At 42.3% G+C, this 18760-nt stretch overlaps 1 protein-coding gene across 1 annotated transcript in view; it reads left to right on the plus strand.

The window, feature by feature from the left end:
• Nucleotides 1–18760, plus strand: part of LOC126094960 (myrosinase 1-like) — a 121044-nt gene that overhangs the window by 58458 nt on the left and 43826 nt on the right. The window contains exon 4 of the mRNA XM_049909615.1: nt 8397–8531. Coding sequence (XP_049765572.1) covers nt 8397–8531 — 135 coding nt within the window. The remainder of the gene's footprint in view (nt 1–8396; nt 8532–18760) is intronic.

Genomic DNA, 18760 nt, shown 5'->3' on the forward strand with positions numbered 1-18760 from the left:
TGATAAATTATGTTACTAACGTTCAGTATTTTTCAGGATACGGTTGTATAAAATATTTAAGACCTTCAGGTAAATTCTGTATGTGTCCGACGTTAAGAGGACTTGCTATCGAGAAAATTTCAGGAAGAATGTAATTTCGAAAAAAAAGTAATAAACCAAAAAGGTAACTATTAATTGAGTTTATTTTTCAGGTAACATATTTCCACTTAAGTACGTACTTTAGACGTAATTTGCTGCTCCCGATTACGTGATTCATACTTTGCGCTAAATTTCATGTTCTATGAATTTACTTGTGAAGCGACGTGCTTGCGTACGTTAACTGATATTGACAATGATTGATTAATGAACAGGGTTGTTACTTGTGTATATTATGCATCGCTTGGCTGCACTGCTTTTTCACTGATGTCATATTTTTCTATTATGTGCCTGCTGTGCTTATTTATTTAAATTATAATTGTCACTTGATTAATTGTGCTGATGTGGTTATGTATGTAGGTTACACTTCGTGATTTATCTGCTTGTGCCTTCATGTTTACTTATTAAAATTACATATGATCATTTATTTGTTTATGCTGATATGATGCTAATGACCTGTTAATTATGTAAAATACATATTTGCTGCTTTGCGTATGGATTGCATATTTACACATTTCTGTTTTGTTGTCATAACTATTCTTTAATTTGGTATATAGAAATGCTGATATACGGTGTACAAACATTGAGTTTAGGTCACACTATGGTATTAATTATTGTTCGCTTGGCAGAGCCTCGTTGTAGGGATTGTGCTGCATCCACTTGTTAACATTCTGTTCTCTACTGGTATATTTACTCCCTATTTCATGTTTTGCTTACGCTTAGTGCCTTATATTTTTAAGATAAGAAAATGAACTACTATAATTTGACGAACGACATTAGTACAAGAAATGTCATAGAAGTCACATGAGCTGGAGGTTTTATGGAAGCTGTATAAATTTAAGTTACTAGGAAGGAAGCTAACGACATGACATACCAACACTAGGTTTAGACCATTGACAGCTATTACACTACATTTTTCGTGAGCATTTGAAATAGCAAGTGACACTTGACACAAAAATACTCCACATGTTTGCTTCTGTTTTCCCATGATTCTTGAAGTTGTGTACACACTGTGAAATATTACGATGATACACACTCCGTAATCGTACTTAATTACTGAGAGTTCTTCGAACTAAAGGCTGTTAGAAGTCAGGTATGCATTTCTTTTATTTAATGATGGACAAGGTAACCAAAATGTATTTTATAATTCATAATGAGTAGAAGATTTGGCTCAGGTGGACTACACAGAGGTTGTGTGTGGACATTGTGTCTTCGGATTGTATGGGATGATGAATTGAAGTTTGCACTAGGATTTTATCTGTACTTGTTCGAGAAGACTGACTAGAGGAAAGAGTTGTTATGGAAGTGAAATGATATTGGTAATAAGGTTTATATGTATCGACGTATTGAAGAGGTAAATATTGAGGTATTGAGATAATGTGAAGTTGATGATTATTCAAGTTTTGGTAGACAAGAGGTAAGGTAAATGGTATTGATGATAAGGTTTATATGTATCGATATAAGAGGTATTATTGAAGTATTAAGATTATGTGATGATAATGATTATTGGAGTTTTGATGGATAAGAGGTGCAGTAATTGAGGAGTATTTTTTTTTTGTTCGTTTATATGGAACAAGGAGGATGAAGATAGCAGACTAGTACACTCAAGTAGAAAGAAGATTGTCTACACACACATTTTTTTAGATCACTAAGCAGTATATACTTTTTTTTGGAGAGAGGAAGCATTTGCATATCTTGGCACACTGACAGTTGTTCAGCAACCGTACATTTTGATCTGGCTTGGCAAACATTGCTCTTGACATAATGACTATGACGTTGACTAACTATTATTGACTGTTACACATTGCTGCCACTACTACTTGATACACAAGTTGAACATAAACTTTTGACAGACTTGCATTTACACAGTTAACACTATTCACCTACACAGTAGCACTTAATGTGGATGAAAGATGAGTGAGTGTGTTTTGTGTGTTTTCTTTCATAATCCCAGAAAAGTGGTACCAACCTATCTCCTAAATATTATTTTACTTGTTTTTAAAAGCAATTGTGTGTGCATTCAAACTATTGTTCATGCCTGAACTGTCTGATTAGTGATAGTGAATATTATGGACTGTTACCTGCACTTGTTCAACATAATGTGTACCACTTAGAAATGTTTAATTTCTGCTGATGAACTGTGTGATTAGTGATAGTTAATATTATGGACTGTTACTTGCACTTTTTCTACGTGATTGGTGCCACTAGGGCATGTTTCATTTCTGCTGATAAACTCTGATGAACAGTGTGATTAGTGATAGTGAATATTATGGACTGCTGTCTGCACCTATTCAACAATGCTGGGTGCCACTGATGGACTGCTTCTACTGAAAAGATGTCACCTGTTGATGTCTGCACTTGCTCAACATTGCTGGGTGCCACTGATGGAACTGCTTCTACTGAAATGAAGTCACTTCTTGGCGTCTGCACCTGCTCAACATTGCTGGGTGCAACTGATGGAACTGATTCTACTGAGATGATGTCACTTGTTGCTGTCTGCACCTGCTCGACTTTGCTGGGTGCCACTGATAGACTGCTTCTACTGAAATGTTGTCACTTGTTGGTGTCTGGACCTGCTCAACATTGCTGGGTGCCACTGATGGACTGCTTCTACTGAGATGATGTCACTTGTTGCTGTCTGCACCTGTGCAACATTATTGGGTGCCACTGATGGACTGCATCTATTGAAATAATGTCACTTGTTGGTGTCTGCACCTGTTCAACATTGCTGGGTGTCACTGATGGACTGCTTCTACTGAAATTATGTCACTTGTTGGTATTTGCACCTGTTGACCATTGCTGGGTGCTACTGCTGGAACTGTCAACTACTTGTTTCTTGAACTATGGAAATCATTTATGTGAATATTTGTATAAACTGATTTTTTGTGTATTACTGTTTGTGAAATGTTCTGAGACTCTTACCTGCACATATTCGTCATTGCTGACGCTATTGATTGAATTGTTTAACCACATAATACTTGTGTAAACTATTATGTAAAGTCACACGTATGAAAGAATTTGTATTGCTTACTGTATTTTATATATTAGGTTATTGAAAGGTCAGTGCAAAGCCAAAATTTTATCTAATTATGTGATATTTACGTATTAATATTATCTTTTATTTTTGTCTCTATTTATGTGGACGAATTTGGTGGTATTTTCACCATAAATGCTGGCAAAAATACCATCAAATTCTAGCCTGTGGAGGAGGGGCATATGAAAGGTGGCTACACTGAGCCACAGCGCCAGAGAGTTTTGTTCCGCCGCCTCCACTGGCAGTGATTATTGAGAGGTTGCGGAGAGCGGTGATTATTGAGAAGTCGTAGTGGGCAGTTCTTGTTCAGATGTAGTGGAGAGTGATTATTGAGAAGTCGTAGTGGGCAGTTCTTGTTCAGATGTAGTGGAGAGTGATTATTGAGAAGTCGTAGTGGGCAGTTCTTGTTCAGATGTAGTGGAGAGTGATTATTGAGAAGTCGTAGTGGGCAGTTCTTGTTCAGATGTAGTGGAGAGTGGTTGTCGTGAAGTCGGAGTGGAGAGTTGTTGAGATGTCGTAGTAGTGAGTGCCTGTTCCATGTTTTATGCAGTTGTTTGATGGGAGAGACAGCAGATGTTGTTGTAATAGAGATATTGTAATGATTATAGTGCTTTTCGTCAATAGATATGAAGGTAATAAAACTCGCTTTTTTTCTCATTATTTCTATGTCTTGAATAATGCGTCTCTACAGGTTCAGTCAACAAAGCATCTGGCTTGTGTTCTTGGATTAGAGTGTAATTCTGGTTTTCTTGCGTAATGATAGTATTCCTATTTTCTTTAATTACTTCAGTATATATGGTGTTTAAATTATCTTCTTATTGAAAAAGAACCGTGCCAGATGTGTACGTTGAGTCACACGTCACACACAGAACAGCTATACTTGTGTTTTGGTTTCGTAGGTTTTATAGTTGCTGGGGACTTAATTAATTAATTGTGTTAACGGAAATTTCATTTCATTCTATGTTGTTGTTCTATGCAGTCAGATAGCGTACTAAAACTAGTCAGGGCCAGCCGTTTACGAGACAGCGTAATCGGACATACAGCCACGAAAAATAAAAATTATTTGCATTTAAACAATTAAGCCCCCATGCACTAAATAAGATTTCCCTGTGCTTTGAACAGGGACAAATTTACTCTCATATTTGGGTTTAGGGAGTTACTATAAAAAGCTTATCGCGAAATTTGCAGTAATGGCATGACCTCTCACTTACTTATTGAAAACAGGTATACTATGAAATTCCAGTGGAAATCGGAGTATGAAGACATGTTAAAAGGATTAAAAGAACTGTTGGCCACCAGTCAGGTGCTCCATACTTGTTTGTGACGCAAATAATTACATGTTTGGATAAGTATTAAGTCAAGAAGTAAATGGACAAGGGCAACTATGAATCACACTTATTACAGAAAATGCTTAAGAAAAATTCAGGTACAAATAAGCCAACTGTTAAGCCCCATTTATGCTATAACGTATTTCTGATGATACCTATACGACAGAAAATTTATTCCAGTGACGAATCATGTCACATAAATGTGACTATTGCGGTTGAAAGATCCATCAGGTAAAAGCACATATAGCACTGAAGTGTAGTGAATAGGAATTTGGAGGTAATCGATCGACCTGGAAAGAACCAAAGAAATGCAGATGGCTTCAGTAGGTAGGTTTATTTATTACAGAGACTGGGTCACACCAGTATAGAACGTCAGGCGGTAGACTGTAAACTGTCTACAATGCAATGACAATTTCACAGTGTGTTAAGTCAGAAGACAAAATTTAAGCCACATGTTATGGTTCCAGCAATTATGCATGGTGAAGTGTTGAGTCAGGCACGTGATCACGGGTTATCAAGGCATGGGGGTCGGAGAACCATGGAAATGGAGGTAGCCAAACAGTACTGGTACTGTACTTGTCAACAGGATGCGGCAAAGTTTCTGAGGGCCTGTGTACAGTGTGCACATTGAGCTGAGTTGAGCTATCAAGTAGTACACTTCAGAGATTAATGGAGGCTAGTACGCCTTTTGAAATTATTGGCAGGGAAATGATATGTACTGACTACAGCAGAACATTTTTCATCCAATGTGCAACTGGTATCTATTCCAAATCAGCAAGGTGACACTGAAGCTCACAGCACGGTAAATAATTCCTTGTTCAAGTGTAGTTCCAGAAATTTTAATTTGGACGAGGGCACTAGTTTTATGGTAGAACTGATGAAACACCTTTACCATTTATTGTGTATTCGTTATTTAAGTACCACACCCAGTTTGATAAATAGTGGTGTGAACGTAATACAGGTCTGGTTAGACCTGTTAAATACTTGGTTGGCCCTGGCAAGGCTGTTGTGCAGTTTTGCCGACTGTGTAGGCGATACTTCCATAGAAGTAGCTGATTTACAGACCATGGAGAGCTATCTTCTACTCTGTTACCACCGATTCAGTTTCTGGGTGGTCTACAACAAGCGTGGAAGGAACTGACAAGTAGAGTGGAAATGATTTTACTTCTGGAAATAAATATCTTGTCAAGGTACCACCAGATATGCCAGATATGAGTCTCATGCAATCCCATAAAATGAAGTAATTGTGGAAAGTTTGTGAAACTCATGATGAAGAAATTTTGGTAAGAGCAACAGATGGGAAGAAACATTCAGTAATATCAAGAGACAAAGTGCAGCGATGCCATAGAGAGGAAATTACAGCGTGCCCATCCACAGTACTCCCAACTGTCACAGAGACAAATGACTCACTTCTAAGAGGACAGGTGCAGAACGAAATCGACGATATATGCCTGCAACACGAAATTATTTTCAGAAGGCGGGACATGACTTGGTATACTCTGTATATGATACAGTTATTGTTATAATAAATTGCTGGGAACAAGAGCAATCAAAGGAAACACAAACTGTAGATCTGTGAGGCAACGGATTACTACCAAAAGGTACGCAGTGTGGTATCTCAGTAACTACTTTCTGGCTTCTGGCAAGAATAATAGGGGCTACAGCTACAAACCAAACATTTCCACTGCTGTAGCTGCTTGGCAATCCTATGGAAGTCTTACCCATTAAGAACATGACCTTCCTGAATGCACCTTAAATCACACCTTACCCTGCTTTTGACGTGGGCTCATACCCATAATGACTGGGAGCATTAGCAGATTACGATTGTTCCAACATCTTCAGTAGTATCGCAATACATACCAGCACCAAGTCATAGTGACAGGAATCTCGTTTTCAGGTACCATAGTAATCCTTGTCCTCCCTTGTACAGTATCTGTCTATCTACAGCTTGGAATCACCACTCTTTCGAACTACCAGTCCATTGTAGACCAACTTCTGGGTCACACCTAGTGTTCAAGTAAACTTCAGTGTAGATGTATCCATAGAAATATTACTTGTATTGGACTAAGAGGAAAGACTTAAAGCGTCATTAAATACATGAAAAAATTGTAAATAGTACAGTGTTGTTTCTAATAGGTCCACAAATTAGCAGCGAACTGGGATTTGATAGACCGGATCTTCATAGGGGTTGGTAGGGGAGGGGGGGGGGGGGCGGAGGAGCATTGTGCCAACACCGCTCTGACAGACTTCACAACTCGTGGCAGATGGGTCAGCTAGCTGTCTGAGTAATTGCGCTGCCACGGCCAGAAAATCGCTGAGGTGGCATGTTACAGAATTTCAGTCTGTTGCAGAGGCGAATTCAATTATATCAGTCCATACCTGCCGTGGCACTGTCTCGGTGGTCCCTATGTACCATATACATACTCCAGCCCAGTCCTGGCAGTATGTTGTCGCCGACCACTACGGACACCCAGACGTACTTCGCACCTGCTGAAAAGTCACCCAGCCTCATCTGCATCTAGCTACTGGCTCCGCTTCTTTCTGATCTACATGCCGCCGCGTGATCTGATGCTGCCAGTGCTTCAACTAGTGCCATACAGATGGAGCTGCCTCCTAGATGATTCAAGCTCGCCTACGGGCAACTATAAGTTGTTGTTAATTTGAGGCAATGCACCATGTCCCTGGCTGTCAGGGTATCAAGTGGTTGTTCTACACTTGCTCCTGCGTCTTGTCTGGCACCTCACCTGACTTCGCTCGTGACTCAGCAGGGTTTATTGCCACTGTCTTTCGCTGAGGCAGGGTGCGGCCACCCTGAACTCCTCCTAGGACAAGCATGCTACTTTGTACCTTGCTGAGGTAAACACAGCCACCTGGCAATCAATTCATGACTTGGACTCATCACCAGCGGCCATCGTACAAGAGCCTAAGACCATAGCTCTGAAACTGTTACATTCCACACAGAGGTTGTTGAGCTATTGCCCTGGCCAGAACATTCCTAAGATCTCTGACCCACCAAAATCATCTGATCATGGGTCGCTGAAAACTAGCAGGCTAGCACTCGTGAACCACTATGATTGATGAAAGTGAACAGAAGGTTGGGACAGAATGGAATGACGTCATCCTACTTCATTTCAACTGGATGCTCCAACAGGCTAGAAGCAAAGTTACTGTCTGAAGCGTCAGCTTAGCGAACAAATTTTCGCGTCCTGTTGTCCTCCAAATCACCTGCGCAATTAATGTTATTCCTGCTATACTGTATATTCACAAAAGAAAAATTTAGTTTTTTGCTGTTCTTGCGGGTGTTTCAATGTTAAGGGTCAGCAGCAAACCTATTAGTTATCTTGATTTTACTGCAGAATTTTGAAATTTACTTTCTTTTCTTCTTTGGAATAAAATAGTTCAGTCTGGTGAAATTTCAATAAGTTCACTAGTCGAATTCAGGCTACTCCCATTCATTAGAAAACTATATAAGACATTTTAACATACATATGATGTCTATGTGTTGCTCCCAACTCTGTTAACTGTACTCTTCACTAAAATGGTTCAAATGGCTCTGAGCACTATGGGATTTAACATCTGAGGTCATCAGTCCCCTAGAACTTAGAACTACTTAAACCTAACTAGCGTAAGGACATCACATACATCCATGCCCGAGGCAGGATTCGAACCTGCGACCATAGCGGTCGCGCGGTTCCAGACTGAAGCGCCTAGAACCGCTCGGCCACACCGTCCGGCACTCTTCACTCGTTATGGTTTTTCCTGAACGTAATAAATCTTTGTAGAAGAACTCTTCAAGAAGACGTACAATGTAGTTAATACACTGTTCTCGTAATCTTGCAATTAGGTATTGAAGAACAGAGATGCTGGTGGCTTACATGATTCTCCTTGTTTTCGAACAGGTGGACGTGTACCGCTTCTCCATCTCCTGGGCGCGCGTCCTGCCCACTGGGGACGTTGACGTCATCAACCAGCCAGGCATCGACTACTACAACAACCTCATCGACGAGCTGCTCGCGAACGGAATCCAGCCCATGGTAAGAGACAAACATAATATGTAGGGTAAGAGACAGTGTGTAGGTCCGAGCAAATAAAACATTATCGATGTGTAATCACGAATTGATAAATGGAGCAAGATGTCTCGTTCTTAATGTATAGGCGTGCGTCAATGTGCATTGAAAGTAAAGGAAGCTTGGTTCGCTTTCTTGAGCAACTAGACTCCGCAAGCTCTTATATGTAGTGTCGTGGAAAGTCTTGGAAAAAAGGCGTTGATGAGATGTCGGGTAATCTATACTTATTGATATCATTTCGCAAAATCTTGTCCTACGAGTAATACACGACCTTCATCTTGTAGAAAGATTTGGGTATTTTAACAATAGTACAAAAATTCCAATGTCATCTGTTGTTGATAAACTAGCATGGTTCACTGAATGTGAGAATATGAATAATTACATCGCCATACCTAAAGAGACGTTCGTTAGTGTTCATTTCAGGTGACTTCATAATCGCACTAATAATACTGTGAATCCTCCCCCCCCCCCCCCCCTGGAAGAATTTTGCATATAGCACAAAGATTAAACAATTTGTTTAAGAATCATGAAAGAAATTCCTATACATGGAACGGTACTGGAGGCACTATTGGGTTTTTATTACGTTATATAATGGTAATACAGATATTTCGAAACCAGATTTTAAATTATAAGAGATTGTTGATTCCGATCACAAATGCTGCAGATTTAATTTGAAAACGTAGGAAATTAAGGCTTGGGTGAATTGAAGATGCAGTTTGTTTCTAGTTTCAAAGGGAGCACTGTGCAACGATCAACTGAAACCGGAGAAAGAAATATAACATAAAGCGAATTGTAGCTCTGAGCAATGATACACTCCTGGAAATTGAAATAAGAACACCGTGAATTCATTGTCCCAGGAAGGGGAAACTTTATTGACACATTCCTGGGGTCAGATACATCACATGATCACTGACAGAACCACAGGCACATAGACACAGGCAACAGAGCATGCACAATGTCGGCACTAGTACAGTGTATATCCACCTTTCGCAGCAATGCAGGCTGCTATTCTCCCATGGAGACGATCGTAGAGATGCTGGATGTAGTCCTGTGGAACGGCTTGCCATGCCATTTCCACCTGGCGCCTCAGTTGGACCAGCGTTCGTGCTGGACGTGCAGACCGCGTGAGACGACGCTTCATCCAGTCCCAAACATGCTCAATGGGGGACAGATCCGGAGATCTTGCTGGCCAGGGTAGTTGACTTACACCTTCTAGAGCACGTTGGGTGGCACGGGATACATGCGGACGTGCATTGTCCTGTTGGAACAGCAAGTTCCCTTGCCGGTCTAGGAATGGTAGAACGATGGGTTCGATGACGGTTTGGATGTACCGTGCACTATTCAGTGTCCCCTCGACGATCACCAGTGGTGTACGGCCAGTGTAGGAGATCGCTCCCCACACCATGACGCCGGGTGTTGGCCCTGTGTGCCTCGGTCGTATGCAGTCCTGATTGTGGCGCTCACCTGCACGGCGCCAAACACGCATACGACCATCATTGGCACCAAGGCAGAAGCGACTCTCATCACTGAAGACGACACGTCTCCATTCGTCCCTCCATTCACGCCTGTCGCGACACCACTGGAGGCGGGCTGCACGATGTTGGGGCGTGAGCGGAAGACGGCCTAACGGTGTGCGGGACCGTAGCCCAGCTTCATGGAGACGGTTGCGAATGGTCCTCGCCGATACCCCAGGAGCAACAGTGTCCCTAATTTGCTGGGAAGTGGCGGTGCGGTCCCCTACGGCACTGCGTAGGATCCTACGGTCTTGGCGTGCATCCGTGCGTCGCTGCGGTCCGGTCCCAGGTCGACGGGCACGTGCACCTTCCGCCGACCACTGGCGACAACATCGATGTACTGTGGAGACCTCACGCCCCACGTGTTGAGCAATTCGGCGGTACGTCCACCCGGCCTCCCGCATGCCCACTATACGCCCTCGCTCAAAGTCCGTCAATTGCACATACGGTTCACGTCCACGCTGTCGCGGCATGCTACCAGTGTTAAAGACTGCGATGGAGCTCCGTATGCCACGGCAAACTGGCTGACACTGACGGCGGCGGTGCACAAATGCTGCGCAGCTAGCGCCATTCGACGGCCAACACCGCGGTTCCTGGTGTGGCCGCTGTGCCGTGCGTGTGATCATTGCTTGTACAGCCCTCCCGCAGTGTCCGGAGCAAGTATGGTGGGTCTGACACACCGGTGTCAATGTGTTCTTTTTTCCATTTCCAGGAGTGTATTCCAACGGCAGGTGAGGACCAAAAAGATGTAAATGACCCTGTAGAAATCGCTGCTTAACGCACGAAGTATTGAATTTAATTGGCGAAAGGGAAGATATAAAAATGCAGGCTCTGATGTTGACAGAGGGGAGTATGAGAAAAATTTGATCGACAGTTGAACATGAAAAAAAGGAATGGGTGGAGGAAAATGCAAGGTTTCAGAAGTACGCATGACTACAGGGAAGATAGGTGCCGCCTGAAGGAAAATCCGAAGGACCCTTGAAGGAAAGGAAAAGCTGCATAAGTATCAAGAGCTCGCATGGCAGTCCAGTAGTAAAGAAAGAAGCGAAAACAGAAAGGTGGCAGAAATATGCACAAGGGCTATGCAAGGGAAACGAGATGCTAGGCAATATTGTGGAAAGGGAAGAGGCAGCAAATTTGATGTAGGTCATATGATACTGCAAGAAAAATATGCCACAACACTGAAATACGTAAGGCACCCTAAGTTTAAAACGGCATCCGCTCAGAATTATTGAGGTCCTAGAGAGAACACATTTCAAGACTGTTTCACTTGGAATGCAAAATATATGAGGCAGATGAGATTCTCTCGGACTTCTAGACGAATGTAATAACAGCACTTCCGAAGACAACAGCTGACGTCAGGTATTAGTATTACAGATTAATCCGTCAGATAAAATATAGCAGCAATATTTCACAAGAATTAATTACTGAAGCATAGAAAACATCGTTGAAGCTGACCATGGGGAATGTCGGATTGCGTTCAGGAGAAATGTTTGAACACGTAGCGTAATACTGACCCTACGGGTCATCTTAGACGGTAGAATGAAGAAAACCAAACCTACGATTATAGTATTTGTAAATCTGGAGAAAAATGCACAGTGTTGACTGGAATACTCCATTTTAAACAATGAAGAACCCAGAAATAAAATACTGGGGGTGAAAGTTCTTGTATAATAGTTATAAGAGCCGAATGACGCGAAAGAAAGACAGTAGCTGAGAATGGAGTCAGTAAGGGTTCAATCCTATCAACGTTGTCATTCAGTGTGCACACTGAGCGAACATTAAAAGAAGCCAAGAAGAAATTTGGGAACGGAATTAAAGTACTAGAAGAGGAAATGAATACTTTGAGGTATGACGATAACCCTGTAATTGTGTCTGAGGCGGCACAGGTCTTGCAATGACAGTCAAACATAACGAATAGTTATAAGAAGACGATCGGCAAAAGTGAAAGAAGGATAATGGGATGCAGTCGAACGAAATCAGGTGACGCTGTGGGAATTAAATTAGAAAATCAAATACTGCAAGTAATAGACAAGTTCTGCTGCATTGGCAGCAAAACATCTGACGAAAGCCGATGTAGAGAGGATGTGAGACGCAGACTGGCATCAGTGAGAAAAGCATTTCTGAAAAACATACATTTGTTGGAATTGAATACAAATTTAAGTTTTAGTAAGTTTTTTCTAACTGTATTAGTGTGAACTCTTCCTACAAGGAGAACACAAACATTCGAAACGAGGTGCCAGAGAAGGATGCTGAATATTACATGTGTAGACTGAATAACTAATGGAGAGGTACCATATTGTTTTTGGGAGAAGAGTATCGTACGACGCAGTCGATAGAAAACATCCTGAGACGTGGAGGAATAGTCATCTTGGTAATAGGAGGAGGGGGTGGGGAGGAAGAGTCGAGAGATAAAAATTATGAAGGTACACCAAGCGTTGACCACAGCTGGCAGGTTAAAACTAACGCTGGAAGCTGCATCAAAACACACTTCGAGCTGAATACCAGAACAAGAAAGCAACGGTGAAGCTATTCTTCTCCACAGATGAATGTGTACGTGGAAGAAGTAATGAGTGACAAAGAGAAGTCTTCAGAGGTGTGATTCAAATAGTGGGTGAATGGGGGCTAATGGTAATATTGCCACCCGTAGTGAATCGGCGGATAAATCAGGACTTTTTGCAAGGAATGAACAGGCTACTGATCATAGATATCGGTTGTGAGTAAGCCAAAGAAAGCCAGAAGGAAGCAGAAGTAGAGACTATTTAACAGGTAACATGTACTCATATGACTTGAAACAAAGCAATGCAAGGTGGACAGAGGAAGAAGCGGGTTACCATAGGCAAGGGCTGTATTCATTCCACAGAGAAGGCTACTACAGTAAAGCAGAGCCATTATTTGACAAATAAATTTCTGAAAATTTGAAACGTCCCCTTAGAAAAATGACACACAATATTTTTAGCGCAACGCAATCTGACTTTCAGAAATCCCTACAAAAGAATGGCCCTGACTAACATTAACCTATGCGTTTCACAAATCGCTTACCTCACAAAAATCTTGGTTACTCGAACTACTGCAATGCAGCGAGCGCCACTACTGCCAGCTAAATAACAAATTCAAACTACTGAAGGCACTAACTACTAGTAGGCATAGTTAGCAAATGAAAGATTTTAATAGAGAACAAACAATGTATTTACCTTAATAGTCATCAAAAGTCATAATATGTACAGCAGTTCATAATATCCAGTATTACAAGTTTCAAAACTCCGCCATCTCTCTCCCCACATCCACCACTGCTGGCGGCTCACCTCCAACTGCGCAACGCTACGCGCTGTTCACATCCAGCTGCCCAACACTACAATGGCTGACAACAATGCAAACTGGCCACAGACTACACACAGCACAGCCAGTGATTTTCATACAGGGCGCTACGTAACGTTGCCAATAAGGAAACATAAACAGCCTACTTACATATTCACTTTTGGATGTGAAACATTGGTTATGAAGAAACTGGAAAAGAACAGAATCAAAGAGTGTTGAAATGTGATGTTGGAGAAGGACGCTGTAAATTAAATGTAGTGATAAGCAGTGAGGATTATTTCCGTAGAATCGGCGAGAAAGAGGAAGACGTAGAATAGTTACTAGAAGGAGGGACAGACATTAGTTAATAACTCTAGTGGCACAAGAAGCATTTGTAAAGGGAAAAAATGCAAGGTAAACCAAAAGACAACACAACATAATGTAACAACTAAAACAGCTTCTGACATCAAATGTAACAGTTGTGTTACTAAATGTGACACTTCTGTCACTCAATGTAAATGGGTTTTCTCTTTTGATGCTGTCAATTGTCAGGATGAGCATTCTCAAGCATTCTGTCAGGGTGAAAATATTAAATAAATAAACTTTTCTCTCTTACAAAATGTGGGCAGGGTGGGTTCTTCGCCCGCATCTCGTGGTCGTGCGGTAGCGTTCTCGCTTCCCACGCCCGGGTTCCCGGGTTCGATTCCCGGCGGGGTCAGGGATTTTCTCTGCCTCGTGATGGCTGGGTGTTGTGTGCTGTCCTTAGGTTAGTTAGGTTTAAGTAGTTCTAAGTTCTAGGGGACTGATGACCATAGATGTTAAGTCCCATAGTGCTCAGAGCCATTTGAACCATTTTTGTGGGTTCTTCCTTGGCTCGGGTATGAGGTCGAATGAAACATCATTTTTACATAAGATAACTTTTATTGAAAGTTTCGTACAACTGTTATCTTACTGGACGTTCTGGTTCGGAGAGCGGCAGCCGTGTCGTTTGCGTAGCCTTCTGCTGCGGCAGTGGCGGCGGCGGCGGCGGCGGCGGCGGCGTCTGATTACGCGTAGCGGTGTGTATCTCGTGTCGCCGTCTCGCCCAGCTGACCGGAGACGCGCAGCGCGAGGTGGCCTGTTTAATTATTGCGAGCGACGTCGTGCATCGGGTGGTGATACCTTGAATGTGGCGTCCCAGTGTTTCTCTTCTCTAAGCGGCCGCGTGTGTTGTGCGTCGTCCAGCAGAGCGGCGCGGCGGGGGAAGGCCAGTGTCCCGGACTCGAACCACGGACTCCCGCTTGCCAGTCTTCGGCTGTCAGGTCTTTATCCAAGCTCACAGGTGACTGCTGAAGTGAGGCCGTCTCCTTCCCGTCCTCACGAGTCACCCGGGTATGTAAAATCAGACTTCAAAATACCTTTTAACTTCTTCTTCTGGCACTGAGGCTGCTGCTTGCTATTCTATTACAGCGGCGGACTCGGTGCGTCTGTGCATGATGTAGTCTCTTCTTGCCTGACGATCTTCAGCACCGAAACTAACTTAAAACAACTGCTACGCTTCTTCTTCGTCTTCTTCGTCGCTCGTCTCCGTCTTCGTCTCCGTCTTCGCCTTCGTCTTCCTCTCGTCTTCATCTGTCGGGCCCACTGCGTCTCGCGTATTTATTCACTTCAGTTTACTGGAGGTGAACGACTTCACGGCCATTGCCTCTTCTGTCACGTTGAAAAGATTCTCGAAGATTCTTCTTAACGTCGGTCATTGGCTCTTGGAATGTAGGCGAGGGCCTTTGCTCACATGCGACCACTGAGAAACACGTGAGCCGGTCGGGCGATGCCCTGACGGCTGAATCGACAGCGCCCGCTTATGTGGAACTTGCTGACTTCACGGTCATTGTCTCTGCTGTTCGGCCCGCTGTGTGCCAGTATGTAACTCTCCAAACTAAACCAAGTTTTCCATTTATATTCTAATTTCTAGTTCACTTTGATTTCACTAATTTATTTACTTAAGTACCACTCAACAATATATTTGACGTTGTGTGCTACTGATAGGAGGAGATTGGCACGAGAGAGGAATCCATCATGTGCCGCATCAGACCAGTCAGGAGCTTGGGTAAGGGTTGGATACGGACAAATTAACAAGATCTTTTGGATGCAGTATCCAGTTGTAAGACGTGTATATTTCTATTGTCTATTGTCAGACCACAATTTATGAAAGATGTTTATATTTTATTAATAGGATTAAGCAGGAATAATTAATATTTGTCATGTTGGAAATAATTGTGGTAGCAGGGAATGTCTGCACCAAAGTATTGTTGGCAAGAGAGAGCGCAAATTGATATAATTGTAAAAAGGGCGGGAGAGGCCGCGTATGTATACATTTTAAGACAAGAGCGGGAAAGATCGCGCATTGATACATTTTGTAATGGTAGCAGGGATTGTCTGCACCAGAAAGCATTGTTGGCAGGAGAGACCGCACTTTACCGTTCGTAGGAAGTCAGTAGTAAGCGAGATGTGAAGCGAGTTGGTAGCAGGTCTGAAGCGAGAGGTTGAGAGGAGCAGTGTGCCTGCCAGCCACCAGCTATGATTTACAAGAGATTATAAACGGATGTACAGAGACATTAACTAACTATTATCATAAGAGGAACTAATATTATTGAATTATTTGCGAAACTCAAGACTACTGAAGGAATGTTTGCGCAATGCTAGTTGTAAGATTATTGTAAAAAGTAAGTCCCCTTTGAACGTTTGTAAAACCATTTCATTACCAACAGTAAATATTTGAAGAAACGTTTTCAGAATATAATTAATTTTTGCCAGCAATGTTGCATTACTGATTATAATCCATCCTAAAAACCATCAATGTAAAACTCTGCAAAAATTTTATTGTTGTCAAGAAAAAGTGTAACTATGAATTACGTAACTTCAGTCAAATTAATTAAAGAATAACGTCAGCTTTGCTATTAAAGAATAACGTCAGCTTTGGTAATAAATACAGCCACTTATTATGACAGCCCGCCAGCAGTTAATAGAGTGTAGTAAACCAGAGTAAGCATATTCATGTCGCAGTTCGATGTAGCAGTCAGATGGCGATCCAGTAGCAGTTAAAAAGGTAAGGAACACTTTTGGGTTACTGCAGATAACGACTGAGGGCCACGACGACGACCCATCCCATGCTTCGTCAAAATAATCAGAAAATCACTTTTAATAAGCAGCAATTAAATTTGTATGCGAAGATTGAGAAAGAGAATAAATTGCAAAGGGAAGATTTCATTTGTTATTATCAAGCAAGAGATAGAAATCCTAAGGAAAGGTTTCAAAGGTTGCTGCAGAAGGGAAGGTTGCGTAACAAAAGAGATATAGAGGAGATGGTTATAGCGTAACAAAAGAGATATAGAGGAGACGGGAAGGTTTCGCAGTTAATGAACTGTGACATATGCCACTAGATTTCCAATGCACGAGATAAGCACATACGAGGTGCATTCAAGTTCTAAGGCCTCCGATTTTTTTTTTCTCTGGACTGGAAAGAGATAGAAACATGCGCATTGTTTTAAAATAAGGCTGCGTTCATTGTCAATACGTCCCAGAGATGGCAGCACCGTACGGCAGACGGAATTTTACCGCCAGTGGCGAGAATGAGAACTGTTTTAAATACTTAAAATGTCGACGTTTTCCTTACTTGAACAGCATGCAATCATTCGTTTTCTGAATTTGCGTGGTGTGAAACTAATTGAAATTCATCGACTGTTAAAGGAGACATGTTGTGATGGAGTTATGGATGTGTCGAAAGTGCGTTCGTGGGTGCGACAGTTTAATGAAGGCAGAACATCGTGTGACAACAAACCGAAACAACCTCGGGCTCTCACAAGCTGGTCTGACGACATGATCGAGAAAGTGGAGAGTATTGTTTTGGGGGATCGCCAAATGACTGTTGAACAGATCGCCTCCAGAGTTGGCATTTCTGTGGGTTCTGTGCACACAATCCTGCATGACGACATGAAAATGCGAAATGTGTCATCCAGGTGGGTGCCACGAATGCTGACGGACGACCACATGGTTGCCCGTGTGGCATGTTGCCAAGCAATGTTGACGCGCAACGACAGTATGAATGGGACTTCCTTTTCGTCGGTTGTGACAATGGATGAGACGTGGATGCCATTTTTCAATCCAGAAACATAGCGCCAGTCAGCTCAATGGAAGCACACAGAATAACCGCCACCAAAAAAATTTCGGGTAACCGCCAGTGCTGAAAAAATGATGGTGTCCATGTTCTGGGACAGCGAGGGCGTAATCCTTACCCACTGCGTTCCAAAGGGCACTACGGTAACAGGTGCATCCTACGAAAATGTTTTGAAGAACAAATTCCTTCCTGCACTGCAACAAAAACGTCCGGGAAGGGCTGCGCGTGTGCTGTTTCACCAAGACAACGCACCCGCACATCGAGCTAACGTTACGCAACAGTTTCTTCGTGATAAGAACTTTGAAGTGATTCCTCATGCTCCCTACTCACCTGACCTGGCTCCTAGTGACTTTTGGCTTTTTCCAACAATGAAAGACACTCTCCGTGACAGCACATTCACCAGCCGTGCTGCTATTGCCTCAGCGATTTTCCAGTGGTCAAAACAGACTCCTAAAGAAGCCTTCGCCGCTGCCATGGAATCATGGCGTCAGCGTTGTGAAAAATGTGTGCGTCTGCAGGGCGATTACGTCGAGACGTAACGCCAGTTTCATCGATAGTAGTTAATTAGAAAAAAAATCGGAGGCCTTAGAACTAGAATGCACCTCGTAGTGTTTTAAAGCAGCAATAAAACACGTCCATAAACCTAGTCTGTAGAACAAGTTACTCTCAGGGATCATAAAACACGTTGTAGAAAAGGCACTGAAGTATACAGCGTGAAGTTGAGGACCACAGCAATCCAGCATTAAGGCCCATATCCGAGTCTCTGAACTGGCTATTGCATGGGGGCTTTGTTAAATAAAAAAAATGCAAATATTTTTTAGTAGCTGTATGTCCGATTACGCAAGTCTCGTAAACGGCTGGCCCAGACTAGTTTTAGTACGCAATATGACTGCTTAGAATGACAACAAAGAATGAAATGAAAATTTTCTGTTAACACAATTAATTAATTAAGTCCCCAGCAACTATAAAATCTACGAAGCCAACATAGCACAGGTGTAGCTGTTCTGTATGTGGTAGTATGACTCAACGCACATCTGGCACGGTTCTTCTTCAACAAGACAAGAATTTTTAAATACCAATTATACTGACGTGATAAAAGAAAATTAGAAATACTATGATTGCGCAAGAAAATCAGAATTACACTCTAATACAAGAACACACGCCAGATGCTTTGTTGACTGAACCTGTAATGACACATTATTCAGGTCACTGAAAGAATAAAAGAAAATACC

The sequence above is a fragment of the Schistocerca cancellata genome, chromosome 8 (assembly GCF_023864275.1).
Source record: "Schistocerca cancellata isolate TAMUIC-IGC-003103 chromosome 8, iqSchCanc2.1, whole genome shotgun sequence".
Classification (NCBI taxonomy): domain Eukaryota; kingdom Metazoa; phylum Arthropoda; class Insecta; order Orthoptera; family Acrididae; genus Schistocerca; species Schistocerca cancellata.